Genomic DNA, 14,469 nt, shown 5'->3' with positions numbered 1-14,469 from the left:
AGATAGGGGACTCATACCACTATATTCTCGCTAGTGGCTAGGCTGGAGACACAGGAAGCAGGAGCCACACTGTCCACAATCTGCTGTCTGCTTCTCTGCCAACCAACCAACCAACCCCACTTGCTAACTGCAATCCGCTCTTGCTAGCTCAGCCACCATCTTCTTGCTAGCCCCCATTTGTTGCTAGTATAGCCACCGCAATTATATTAGTGGCCAATGGCTCACTGGTTACAGCTGACGGCCAACCAGCCACAGCTGATGGCCATCCAATCACAGTTGATGGCCATTTACTACCTGAGCCAGCACCTTTCCACGTGAGGCTGAGAGCCTGGAAACTGCACTCCTTGCTCTGTCCCCACAGTGTTTTTCTAGATATTTACAGTGGGAGCCTGGTCAAGCTTTTGGAAGTAAATCTCACAATATTGTTGGGGCCACTTTATGACAGGCTCCCCCTGGAGGCTTGAACTCTCAGACTTGTCCTTACTGAGCCTCCAGCAATTCATCAGTTATAGCTCAGGTTTTACAACCCTCAGTGATTCCTCACGCTGTTTCGGCTGGTTCTGTCCAAGTCTCTGCTCTGGTAAATTGCAAATCCCTGTATTCGCCAGTAGGTCTCTCCAGCCTTGGGAGTAGTGGCCCTTTGCCCTTTGTCCTTCCCTCTTTTATAGATCCAAGTAGAGTTGTTAATTTTTCAGTCTGTGCAGCCTTTTACTAGTCAGGACGGAGTCATGACTTCCAAGCTCCTTATATGCATAACTGAAAACCTGAAGTCATCCTTTTATATTTTGTGATTTTTATTTTCAGGGGGAAATTTTAAATGATAGATTTCTTTTTTAAAAAAGATTTTTATTAAAATATAACTAACATAGAATATTATATTAGTTTCAGGTGTATGTCATAGTTATTCAACAGTACCCACCTCGCACTATATAGAGTTATTACCACATCATTGATTATACCCTATGCTAAAGTGATCACCATGATAAATCCAGCTACCATCTGACACTGTACCATGCTATCACAATATTACTGACTATATTTCCTATGTTGTATATTACATCCCCAAGACTTATTTGTTTTATATCTGGAAATTTCAACCTCTCATTCTTCTTTATCTTCCCCCAATCTTTTTAATATTTCAGTTAGAATTGACATTCAGTATTATTTTATATCAGTTTCAGGTGTACAGCAAAATGGTTACACATTTATATAATTTAGGAAATGATTCCCTTGACTAGTACCCACCTGGCACCATGTATATTTATTACCATATTATTGATTATATTCCCTATACTTTACATCCCCATGACTATTTTGTAACTTCCAATTTGTATTTCTTAACCCCTTCACCTTTTTCACCCAGCCCCCAATCCCTTCCTATCTGTCACCCTGATAGATCTAGCACCCATCTGACACCATACATAGTTACTACAATATTATTATTGACTATATTTCTTAAGCTATACCCTACATCCTCATGACTACTTTGTAACAACCAGTTTGTACTTCTTAATCCCTTCCCCTTTTCACTTATCTCCACACCCCTCCCATCTGGTAACCATCAAAATGTTATATGTATCTATGAGTTTGTTTCTGTTTTATTTGTTTGTATGTTTTGTTCTTTAGATTCCATGTATTAGTGCAGATGGTAATATTTTGTTGTTGTTTTTTCTTATGGCTGAGTAACATTCCATTGTATATATGTACCACCTCTTCTTTATCCTTTCATCCATTCAGGGACACCCAGGTTGCCATCCTATCTTGGCTATTGTAAATAATGCTGCAATGAGCATATGGATGAGCGCGTCCCCTCAAACTAGAGTTTTGGGTTTCTTTGGATAAATACCCGAAAATAGGATTGCTAGGTCCTTCTTTGTCTCTTGTTATAGTCTTTATTTTAAAGTCTGTTTTGTCTGGTATAAGTATTAAAACCCCAACTTTTTTCATTTGTTTGTTTTCCATTTTCATAAAATACTTTTTTCCATTCCTTTACTTTCAGTCTTTGTGTCTTTTGATCTGAAGTGAGTCTCTTGTAAGCAGCATATGTGAAGGTTATTTTCTTATCCATTTGGTCCCCCTATCTTTAGAGTGGAGGATTTAATCCATTTCCATTGGAAAAAATGTTGATAGGTATGTAGTTATTGCCATTTTATTATTCATATTTTGATTTTTTTTGTTTTTGGTATTAAAGAAGTCCCTTTAAGTTTCCTAGTAATATGGGTTTGGTGGTGATGAACTCCTTTAGCTTTGTCTTGTCTGGGAAGCTCTTTATCTGTCCCTTGATTCTAAATGATAGCTTTGCTGGGTAGTGTAATCTTGGTTGTAGGTCCTTGCTTTTCATCACGTTGAATATTTTGTGCCAATCCCTTCTGGCCTGCAAGGTTTCTGTTGAGAAATCAGCTGACAGTCTTATGGGACTATCCCTTGCTGCTTTTAAGCTTTCTCTCTTTGTCATTAACCTTTGGCAATTTCATTATGATGTGTCTTGGTGTGGGCCTTTTTGGGTTCATCTTGTTTGGGACTCTCTGCACTTCCTGGGCTTGTAGGTCTATTTCCTTTGCCAAGTTAGGAAAGTTTTCTGTCATTATTAATTCAAATAGGTTTTCAAGGCCCTGTCTCTCTTCTCCTTCTGAGACCCCTATGATACAACTGTTGGTGTGCTTGAGGAGGTTGTACCAACCTCCTTAGTTTTTTTGGTTTCTATCTGTTTTTGCTGTTCTGATTATTTTCTGTGACCTTATCTTCTAAATCGCTGATTTGATTCTCTGCTTCATTTAACCTACTGTTGATTCCCTATAATATATTTTTAATTTCTGTTATTGTATTCTTTATTTCTGATTGGTTCTTAATTATGTTTTCTATCTCCATTTTTATGTTTCCTATCTCTTTGTTGATGTTCTCCCTGAGATCATTGAGCATCCTTATAACCAGTGTTTGGAACTCTGTGTCTAGTAGATTGCTTGTCTCTGTTTTGTTTAGTTCTTTTTCTGGAGCTTTGCTCTGTTCTTTCATTTGGGACATATTTCTTTGTCTCCCCATTTTGACTGTCTCCCTGTGTTTGTTTCTATGTATTATGTGGGGCTGCTATGCTTCCTAGTCTTAGTAGAGTGGCCTTATGTAGTCCATGTGCTGTGGGGCTCAGTGGTGCTATCTTCCTGGTCACTTGAGCCATCTATTCCAGATGTGTTCCTTGTATGAGTTGTGTGTGTCCTCCTCTTGTAGTTGAGCCTTGGTTGCTATTTGCATGGCAGTAGGAGAGACTTACCCTTGGACTCATTGGTTGTAAGGAGTGGACTTGACTACAGTGGAAGAGTAATTGTACAGGAGCTGACCCTACAGAGTAGGATCTGCCTCAGCAGGGCTCTGGTCCCTGCCCAATCTGCCCCTTGGGTGTGTTGTCCTTGGAGGCAGCTGGGTGATGCTCCAGCTCATTTTGAAGCTGGCCACTGGGTCTGACAGCCCCAGGGCAGGGGACCTGCTGAAGGTCAAGTTCAGCTGCAGCCCATGAGGTTTTCTCATGCAAATGTAATTAAGATTTATTCACCCTTCCACCTCATATCATGTGATTCTTTCTAAAGCCAAAGGTGATGAATGACTTTAGAATTATTTCTTTAGGGGATTCTTGGCATTCTTCCATGAATACACGTTATCAAAGGGACACGTTCTCTCTCTCTCTTTCTCTCTCTCTTTCTCTCTCTCTCTCGTTTTTAATAATACACTGTAGAAAATGAAATAAATGTTGCCCCTTTTCACTAGACTCACCGTCATCCTTTCATCCTTTCAGATGGGACCGACCTGGCTTATGCTTACGTGGACTTCAACAACAGTGGTACATTGCTGGCCTCTGTCGGTGACAACCCTGATCACACACTGACCATCTGGAATTGGAAAGAAGAACAGCCCATACTTAGGACAAAAGCTTTCTCCCAGGAAGTTTTTAAGGTCACTTTCAATCCTGACAATGAGGAGCAGCTTACTACATCAGGATCAGGCCACATCAAGTAGGTTGTGTGACCAACACAGGTGCTAGTATGTTATCGTAAGGCTGTTATCTAAGAGGTCAACCAGCTGGACACATTTTTGCTGATGTTATTGACATTAGGATACTTTAAAAAAATGTATTTTTTTAAAGCTAACATAACTTTTTAATTTGATATGGGGATTTATTGCCACAGACAGTACTTATAAAAGAAGGGCATTTAAATTTAGCCTGCTGCCTCCTTGGAGGCTTTATCTCCTACAAAAGTTTGTGTGATGTCTTCCTGGCAGTGGCGTGCTGTTTCCAAATTCATATTGAGCTTTCAGGTTCACTATTAATTTGTTGTTTGTGGCAATAGTTTACGATGGATATGTCATTTTGACATCTCTGAACCCAGTCTTCATCTGTAAAACGAGAATTACAACAGGATCATTCCTGACACAGGCCCCTTAGGTCTAAGTAGCAGCAGAGCCAACTCTTGATCTTAGGGCTTTGGCTCTACATTCCACATCTTTTCACTACATCATACCTTGGTTTATGTCCAGGATGGAATGATTTTGTCCTTCTCTACTTGTTCTCTATTTCTCTACTTTTTTTTTCTCTACTTTTGTTCCAACCTATTGCACTCATTTATTTAACAGCCTTCTACCAGCACCCTCAAGCTGCCCATAACTTGATTCCAGTGTCTCTTTATGAAAGATATTTTCAATCTATCCTAAATTCCTCTTATTCCAATGAAAACTGGTCTTCTCCTGACTCATTCATTGGTAATATAGAATAATTGAACAGAGTTTTAAGTGTAGCCTCAGGGAAATTCTCCAGTAACGCTCTGTTAGCCTTAGGTTAAAAATTTCCATTTCCTTACATTTTCCCATCATTTGGTAAAGTGCATATTTTTCTTTGGGGAAAGATAGACATTGAACAATTTCATGTGTGAAATGCTAGAAAACAGTGCTAAAAACCAGTTTTTTTAGTGAAATGCTAAAAAAACAGTATATGGAAACAAATGATCGGGGACCAACTTTAGCCTCGGAGAAGAATGTTGGTTATTTAGGCTTTTGGCTTCATATTATTGGCTTGTTGGTATCTTCTATTATCTATTTTATAGCCATTTGGTAGGCCAGATTCTTTTTTTACATGGTTTTCATCATTCTGACTATACATTCATCTACCATATTAAAAAGAAAATGTTAGTAATAGCTAATACCAATTGATTGCTTTTTATGTGTTAGGCACTGATCCAAGAGTTTTTGAACAATTTTATGAGTCAGGTGCTACTAATCATCCCATTTTGTATATGAGAAAATGAAGGTACAGTGTGATCAACATAATTTCTTAAAGTTACACAGCAAGTAAACTTGAATTTTTGGGAAAACTTTTACATCCTCTAAAACTTCATTATGCAATAGGACCAACTGCCAGGATAGAATGTTCTGTGCTGGCCAATCCACACGTAGCTACTGACTGGTCTGACGGAAACACTGCTTTTAAAATTTCATTTAATTGCTTTATATCTAAATTAAAGTACTCCAACTTGGCTAATGGCTACAGCATAACACAGCGCAGCTCTAAAATATAAGCTCTATAAAGGCGAGGATTTTTTTTGGAGGGGGAGGGGGTCTGTTTTGCTCAATGCTGAATTCACATTACCTAGAACTTTGCCTGACAGGTTGTAGATACTTAATACATATTAATCAGATGAATGAATAAATGAAATAATATATGTAACTATGAAATATGTAACTGCTTGGGGTATATTAGAATATTAAAGAGTCTTTGAGGTACGTTCAATGTCTTATCTGTTTGTAGATTCTGGGAAATGGCTCTAACATTCACTGGTCTCAAGCTTCAGGGTTCATTAGGTCGATTTGGCAAAACAGCCACTACTGATATAGAAGGTTACATGGAGCTCCCGGATGGGAAGGTGAGTACAGCCACTGTTCTACAATAATAAAATTATGTTTTCAAGTGACATACACATATGAGAGCACATTATACATTCTAAAAAACACTGCTAATCTTAGCAATAACAGCTACTATAATTGTGAATATTACGAATATTTAATTGTGCCTCTTCAGATTATCAATTTTAATTAATATATCTCCACAAAATTGTCATAACACACGTACATATTATTTTCTGTTTTAGTTTTACTAAATATTATACACACATATATAGTGTGCAAACATTTTTCAATGTTAACATAGTGACATACTTGTCACTTTTAATTATGTCATAGAGTTGCAATGTTTATAATGTTTATCTTTCCCCCCTTTTTTCTTTGCAATGATGCTTCAAGAGGACTTACTGTGTCAAAGGTTATATACTGTTTTGGGGCTTTTGTTTTTATTGTCAGATTATTATTCAGTAAGATTGAGCCACTTTACAATAACATCTGCAACCTGCAACTGTACTCTGTTAGTTTATTCTTTAACATCGTTGGTTTTACTTCCTCTCTTCCTCTTACAAAATTTATAGGCATATTGCCTATAGAATCCGTCCTCCATTAATGTTGTACTTGGCTTCCTATGAGGATGAGTTATATAGAGCTATTTGTGATCATCTCAATTAAAAGTAAATGTCAGCATACAAATATTAATATAGGAACCAAGTGGTCTAGTCCTCTACCTCGTGGGATATTCTCAATTTGAAATCATGGTGTATAGGAGTAAATAAAAAGGATTGGATGCTGGCTAAACTATAGTATATTCAAATCTATAAGATGACCGTAAATCATTCCATCTTCAAATTCTGAATACTGTAAGAATTAACCTAAAATAAAGATCAGTACAACCCTTATTAAAAACATGGTATGAGATATATCTTAAAAGTGTTCAGTAGAATTTGTGTAGATGTACGGGAGAAAAGAAGCCTTTTTAAATAAGAGCCATAAAAGGAAATATTTAGCATTAGGAATAAATATCAGATATTTAAAGGGCTAATTGGAATAAAGCATTCATGCTGGGAAAGAGAGGGACATTAGATTGAGAAGTATGGTTGGGTCTTACTGTGCAAAGTGTTTAACAACCAGGCAGGACTATTATATATTGGAAGAGTAGAGTTGCAAACGAAAGAAATTATAGATAAATTTGATCATAAAATGCCAAGCAAATTAGAAGAAGGGAAAGCTGGAATCAAGGAGATGAGGTAGGAAGAAAGATGGTGTTTCCTCAAAGAAGGGTTGATGAGGGCCTGGACTTTTCTCAAGACAAATGGAAAATGAAAGCTAGACATGAATGACATTTCGTAAAGGAATGCTTTATGGGCTTTGGTGACTTTTGGTGACTTCAGTCACTGGACAGAAGAAACTAAGTCTAAATAAAGACTACCAAAAGTGGGCTGAAACTTAATAACTGATAGAATAGGTAGAATAGGTAAGAATAGGTAGACGAAGAAGTAGACAAGACTGAGTAAGGTCATAAGTTACTCTAGGTGAGAAGGAGGTGGGGATGTAGAATCCTAGAGCAGGCTAGCAAGAATTAGCTCAGAGTATCTCAAAGGGCATTTCATGGAACATTAGTCTGCACAGAAGCTGTATGAAAACACGGCATTCGGGTCAAATTCCTTCATATCTAGAAATTCTTCTTGATGATTCTCAGTGAATATACGATTGCATTAAAACATCCATGGAGTCCTAGAAAAAAAGAAATCCGTTTGACTTTGTTTATCAGAACATCTATCTTCTGAGGCAGTGGTAGTCCCAGCAGGAGCTTTTTAGCCACATGCCGGGTTTAGAATCCTGACTCCTCTGGGTAATTTTGGGCAAGATACTTAACTGTGCTGGGCTTCAGTTTTTCCCTTTGTAAAATGGGGATAATGCTAGGGCTTCTGCTGGCCCACATGTTTCCTTTATGTGAAGAGAAAAACTCTCCTCTGGGAAAATAAAGTGCCCAACCTGCACACCTGCATAGCTGGTATCCCCAATAAATGTACAAGTTCATGTGGTTTTTAGAATTAAATGAATTAATGTATGTAAAGTGCTCAAGCAGTGTTTGGCACAGAGTCCAATACTACATTAGTATTACATACTAGGTAGTACCTGTTAAACATCCGAAGAACTGGTGTTTGGTGGTATGTACTTTGGGAAGTGCTGGATTAAAGGGATTAACATGAGGTGGTTCCAGATGATTATTCTTGTTTGAAATTGGATACTGTTATGCTATAATCTTCTGAGTTCAGTAATGGCCTCACACCTTATCAAATATTTTATAATAGTTGATACTATCACACTTCAAAAGTAGAATCTCATCTATCAAGAACTTTAAACATGCTTCTAACTTTTGACCCAGTAATTCCACTCCTGGATTATGTCCTTAAGAGATTTACCAAGAAACATGTAATAGATATGTTTGAAAAATTACCAGCATCATACAGCCTAATCATAATAATGGAAACAATACGTACCACAAGGAGGAAATACATCAAAATGTGATTAGTGGTTATTTCTGTGGTTGTGAGTTTTCATTTCTATATTTTCTTATTTTTCTATATTTAAAATGTTTTACTTTTTTTAATCAAGAAAATAATCTTTAAAAAAGAATTCTTATCTGCTATTTGAGGCACAAATATACACAATTGTTTTAATGCACATTCCTTCCTTTCTGCATACCGGCCAGGTGCTCTCAGGGTCAGAATGGGGCAACATGCTGCTTTGGGAAGCTGGCTTCATCAAAGTTGAGCTCTGTCGATCTATAAGTAAGTGTTGTCACCAGGGTCCCATCAACCAGATAATGCTGGATGAGGGTGAAGTTATCACTATCGGGTCCGATGGATACATTAGGGTAAGTTTTCTTAAAACTTGGACAGTAGCACCCATAGCTAAGCCATGCGGATCACCCAATTGGTTCTATCAGATTTTGATTTCTCACAAAGGTGCTTTATGAAGGAGATCAGTGGTCATTTACTCCTAGGGCCAACTCCTTTTAAGTAATGCTTCTCTTGTGGTAAAGATTTGAAATCTAATCAAAATTAATTTACAACATCTTAGCACTGAAATTTTCTGAAGGGATCTTTCGTTATTTTGACTCTGTTGGTGAAATAGCAGCTTCAGAAAATGAAAGCCCATGTTAGCAAAATATAAAGAGTGGATACGGATGTCCTTCCAAAATGCCTAGTATGAATGGGTCATTTTCTAGGGTCAAAAGTGCCAAACATTTGTTATTGTTAACCAAGGTTACCAGTCAGAAATATACGCAAAGGTGAGCTGAGAGGGTTTGCCTGTGGATGCCCCCTGCTCATTGTGCCTTCCACTAGTGAGCTCACTTGTCCTCACCTGTGGACACTCTCCTAACCATAGTGTGGGCTAAGCTGGGACATTCCTCCAGCATCTAAGTCCCCCTGGGTATGATCACACGTCTATAGGTGTACCCTGCCATTGCTGGCCAACCTGGAGCCACTGATATGTCTTGTGGTACATACGGAACATATTCCTTCTGGGACCTATCCATAGTGTTCTCTGGATATTCTTTAGGAAGCATTATCAGAACTAAGACTGTATTTTTTTTTAAATATTCTGGTCACTCTGTTGACACCTCTTAAGCTTACTATGTCTACTATATTGTTTAGGCCGTGTCTCCCATAGTCTGTTCTGTACCACTGGCTTTTCGAACCCAAGTATAAAATTTTTACATTTACCGTGTTAAATTTAATCTTTTTAGAGTTTACTCATTACTATGGGAATCTTTTGTATCCTTTATCATGTCATACAATATATTCACTAGCCTTCCAAGATATGTCACCCCAAAATGTCAAAATACCGAGTGGAAGAAATCCTCAAGAGAAAATAAGTTAAGTATTTCACAGAGGATCTCTTCATGGACACCACTAATTTCTAAGCTTGGTTCCCTTTCTAAAGTCCACTCTCATCTCTTCAGTCCTCTGCATTGTCAATCTCTACCTCTCACCCTTTAGGACAATTTACCCCAACTCCCAGGTGTTAGTCTGGCCCCAGCGAGGCTCATCTATGGGACAACATCCATCCTCCCTGAAGTTACTTTCCCAGAGTCTGAGTTATTGAGTCTAGGATAACGTGGCAGGGTGTGTCAACAGAACCATCCAGAGTGGGCTTTGGCATTTCGTAGGGGAGGTCCTCTCTGCCACGTGAAGTGAAACTATGCTCCATCATCCTTCCTGTAGCATTCTGCTCTTCTACCCCAAGAACAACAATCCTTATCTGAACAGTACAGTTTAAATCTATAAGAAAGAGAAACATTTTCTAATGAAGATATCACCTACACTCATTTTCTCTGCTTATAACGAAGATAGTGCTTGAATGACTAAGCAAGAACATATATTTCCCCTTCCCAGGGGCCTACTGGTGGGTACAAAACAGGGCTTGGTATTATGATGTCTTGCTGAACAGGCGAACCATTTGCTCCTTATGGCCACTCGATGTGCCAAAAGACCTGACAGAGACCTTGAAATACAGACGATTTTGAGCAAATTAGAATTCTTATTCAGAGCTGTGTTTTGTCAGAAATCTTTGTAAATATAAAAGAATTTCTTTGTATTTCTTTTCTGGTTTAGAAAATATAAATTCAGAAACTGCTGTGTGATTAAGATATTTTCTTACTAATTTTATAAGATATGGGATTTTGAGACCATAGACACAGCTGATACTATAGATGACACTGGATTGCTAGAGATCGAGCCCATTAACGAACTTCAAGTAGACAAGAAAGTCAAACTCTTCTCTATGATAAAAATGAACGAAACTGGAAACAACATTTGGTTGGCACAGGTAAGTTGCATTCTTCTCTCTTGGCTCTTTTAAAGTTACCTGGACATAAAATTAAATTGGTATAATTTATTGTCACTGTAAGTCCGTTTTACTATTAAAACTACTGTTGATACCTGAATGAAGAGTTCCTGAGTTTTGGTATTTAATTGACCTACATTCTATACTCAGAAAACCTATTAGGAACATTTTTGTTATGTTTGACTACAAGTACAATGAGATTGCTTCATTTATTGTGTGGTTGTGTTCTAAGATATATAGAAGCTGATTTTATTAAATTTCATTCACACTTTAAAATATATGGAAGCTTTTGATAATATTGTTTGTCCTTACTTTAAATCATAGGAAGAAAATTATTTTAATTTGATAAAAGTTCAAAATGATAAAACAAAGTATTATTAGGTATTTCATTTTTTAGGACGCCAGTGGAGCCATATGGAAGCTTGACCTTAGTTTTTCAAATATCGTAAGTGACCCAGTTTTCTTATTTTTTTCTAATTTTCATAATAAAAATGTTTGTTATTCTTCCTTAACAGACGCTTTATCTTTCTCCATATTCGATCACTACTCCCATCAAAAACTTGCTCAACATATAATTTTACATTTAAGAAAAGGTCCATCTCATAGCAAAACTTACCAGAAAAGGGGCAATAACAATGGCTAACATTATATAGTGCTTTATAGTTTTCATAAATATAAGCCATTTATATTATCATGGAAACCTCATCACTATCCTGTTTAGTAGGCAGGCAGTTGCCATCTCATTTTACTAACGAAGAAATGGAAACTGGCATTCTCAGTGGCTTGTGCAAAATGACACAGCCATCCACTGCAAATAGCACTCTCTCTTAATCCCAAAGTCCAGCATTCTTTCTAACCCATTGTGCTTTCTCTTATTTCTAGTCAGATACAATCACACATGTATTAAAGGGTTCTATTTGCATTTCTTTAAACTTGAACTTAATTCTATATTAATCTATCTTTGAGATCTAATAGAATTTCTGTCTTCTTATCAGACTCAAGATCCTGAATGCCTCTTCTCCTTCCACTCTGGAGCCATTGAAGCATTGGCCGTGTCTCCTCTCACTTATCTCATGGTCACTACTGCCTTGGACTGTAAGTAGGAACTCTGAATGAAGATATGTCTGGCATTTTTGTTTTGTTTTCCATACAATTTTTTATATGTGTTTGGTTAAAAGCATTTGAGAATTTTTCTAAAAGGAAACCTCTTAATGCAAGTGAGGTGAGTTTTTGTGGAGGGGAGAGGGCACCCAATGCAGCAATCATGGTTATTGTGAGATTTAAAAAAGGACACAATCAGTAAGTCACTCAGGGAAATGCTATTCGTGTTGGTATTATCCACATTTGTGTTTTTCCTTTTCTTTCCATCTCCTTTCTTCCTGACTTATGGTCAATCTGTGTGGACCATGCAAGGTGAAATTGATCTATCAGTCAATCATCAGTTGTCTTCTTTATTATTCATGTTTATGTATATATTATTAGGTTGGTGCAAAAGTAATTGTGGTTTTTGCAATTATTTTAAATTTTTGCAACCAACTTACCATGTTTCCCCGAAAATAAGACCTAGCCGGATAATCTGATCTAATGCGTCTTTTGGAGCAAAAATTAATATAAGATCCGGTATTATATTATGTTATATCATATCATATATCATATCATATCATCATATCATATACTGGGTCTCATATTATAGTAAAATAAGACTGGGTCTTATATTAATTTTTTCTCCAAAGGATGCATTAGAGCTGATGGTCCGGCTAGGTCTTATTTTTGGGGGAAAATGGTAATACCTGGTTGAGGGTAGACATAAAAATTTTTCACTAAAGAAAGGCTATCAGTTGATTTAGTTATTTCTTGTAATTCGTAACATGTAAAGTGAGCCAAGCTTATTTAAAAAGGGATTGTGTATACATTTGTTTCTTTTTTAAAACTATCTTTCTCTAGGCTCTATTCGAATCTATGATTTTGGTAGCAGAACTCCTTTGGCTCATGTGAAATTCAAGCAAGGAGGTACTGCCCTTGCTTGGGTACCCCGGCTGGTAAGTTTATTATAATGAACTTTTACCAGATTCTGCTAGTAAATATACCAGTTCTATTTCTTGGATATATAGACATTTTCTGACTCGATTTTAGAGAAGAATAAAAATTTTAAGTTATTCACTTAGAACGTGATAGAAATCATATCACGAGCTGGCTATTGTGGTTTTGGTCCTGTTTTAATAAAAATCTATTTTTATGCCACCTGCAGATTAGTAGTAATTCCATAATTACCCAACAGAACTTTGTGTATCTATCCTCTATCCTTCTGACTCTGATTTTATTCATTTTATGTATATTTCCAGCGTGCCTGCAAGGTGCTGGGCCTTGTTCTTGATTCTGGGACTACAACAATGAGCAAAAAGACAAAAATACTTTACTCATGCATGTTATGCTCTAGGTGGAGACAGGAGGCAGAGACAAATAATAAACAAATAAATAAGTAAGATATGTGATATGTTAGATAATAGCTGTGGAAAAAAATTGGTCAGGGACCGAGTTGTTCTAGTTATCTATTGCTCTGTAATAAACTACCCCAAAATGTAGTGGCATAAAACAGCAATCATTTTATTTTGCTACATATTTTGTGGATCGGGAATTTAGACAGGTGACAGCAGGGAGGGGTTATCTCTGCTTCCTAGTATCTGGGGCCTCGGCGGGGAAGACCTGAATGTTTGGGGCCTGGATCACCTAAAGGCTTCTGTATCACAAGTCTGGTACCCAGGTTGAAGGCTGGGCTAAGCTGCAATGTTAGCCGGAGTGCTTACCTGAAGCCCCTCCATGTGGCTTGGGCTTCATCACAACATGGTGGCCTCAGGGCAGTCACACATGTCTTACATGGCAGTTCGGGGCTCCAAGGTCTAGTGTTGCAACAAAGATCTTACTGGTCTTCCCAGCCTAGGGAGTCACCTAATGTCCCTTCTGCCATACTCCACTGAGTGACGCCGTCACAAGCCCCACCCAGATTCAAGAAGGGAGGGACTTCAACCCCATCTCTCCATGGGAGGCATGTCAATGAATTTGCAGCCATGTTTTTAAAATGTTATGGGAGTATTTTGGGAATGTTTTATCCTTAGCTATTTTGGGTTGAAATCAAAGAGAAAATGTTTCAGGCTCAAAATAGATGTGAAGATGGCTGGATTGGAGGGGACTTTCATAATGGGATCAAAATCAGAAGAAAAACATGGGCCAGGGAATAGAGGCAGAACAATGATGAGGCTAGAATAAATAGAAACCACAGAGTATTTGGATTACCAAGCCTGGCTCACTCTTTATCCTAATCTATAAGACACTCTTACCTGAAGTCTTTAAAATACAGCCCAAGTAGTTGAATCATTTATTCAGATGCTTGTGGTATACCCATAGAATATTTCCTTTTTTAGCCTTATATCCAAGTAATGATCATATAGATATTATACTAGAGGCAAAACGCCCCTTCTCCCTACTTCCTTGCCTTCTGGGAAACTCCACGTCATCCTTTACAACTCAGCTCAGGTCAAACGTCATCTCTTCTGCATCGTTCTCTGTTACCCCACCTTCAAATAGAACTAAGTGATCCTTCCTCTTTTATTTGTTTGTTTGTTCAGGACTGTGTGTATACATACCTCTCTTTAGCACTTATCACAACATACTAAGATGATTTGCTTTATTGTCTGTCTTTCCTACCAGACTGTTTATTCTTCGTGGTGACAGCCA

The 14,469-nt window shown here is 37.6% G+C and overlaps 1 protein-coding gene across 2 annotated transcripts in view; it reads left to right on the top strand.

Annotated features, from left to right (window-relative positions):
- Positions 1 to 14,469, top strand: part of CFAP44 (cilia and flagella associated protein 44) — a 94,926-nt gene that overhangs the window by 15,509 nt on the left and 64,948 nt on the right. For both annotated transcript variants that reach the window (XM_081080312.1, XM_081080313.1), the window contains 7 exons: positions 3,785 to 4,001; positions 5,789 to 5,903; positions 8,597 to 8,761; positions 10,564 to 10,719; positions 11,135 to 11,182; positions 11,733 to 11,832; positions 12,682 to 12,776. In XM_081080312.1, the coding sequence (XP_080936438.1) occupies positions 3,785 to 4,001; positions 5,789 to 5,903; positions 8,597 to 8,761; positions 10,564 to 10,719; positions 11,135 to 11,182; positions 11,733 to 11,832; positions 12,682 to 12,776 (896 nt within the window). The remainder of the gene's footprint in view (positions 1 to 3,784; positions 4,002 to 5,788; positions 5,904 to 8,596; positions 8,762 to 10,563; positions 10,720 to 11,134; positions 11,183 to 11,732; positions 11,833 to 12,681; positions 12,777 to 14,469) is intronic.

This window comes from Rhinolophus hipposideros, assembly GCF_964194185.1.
Source record: "Rhinolophus hipposideros genome assembly, chromosome: 2".
Taxonomy (NCBI): domain Eukaryota; kingdom Metazoa; phylum Chordata; class Mammalia; order Chiroptera; family Rhinolophidae; genus Rhinolophus; species Rhinolophus hipposideros.
The sequence above is the reverse complement of the archived record's forward strand: the minus strand, read 5'-3'. Positions and strand labels throughout refer to the sequence as shown.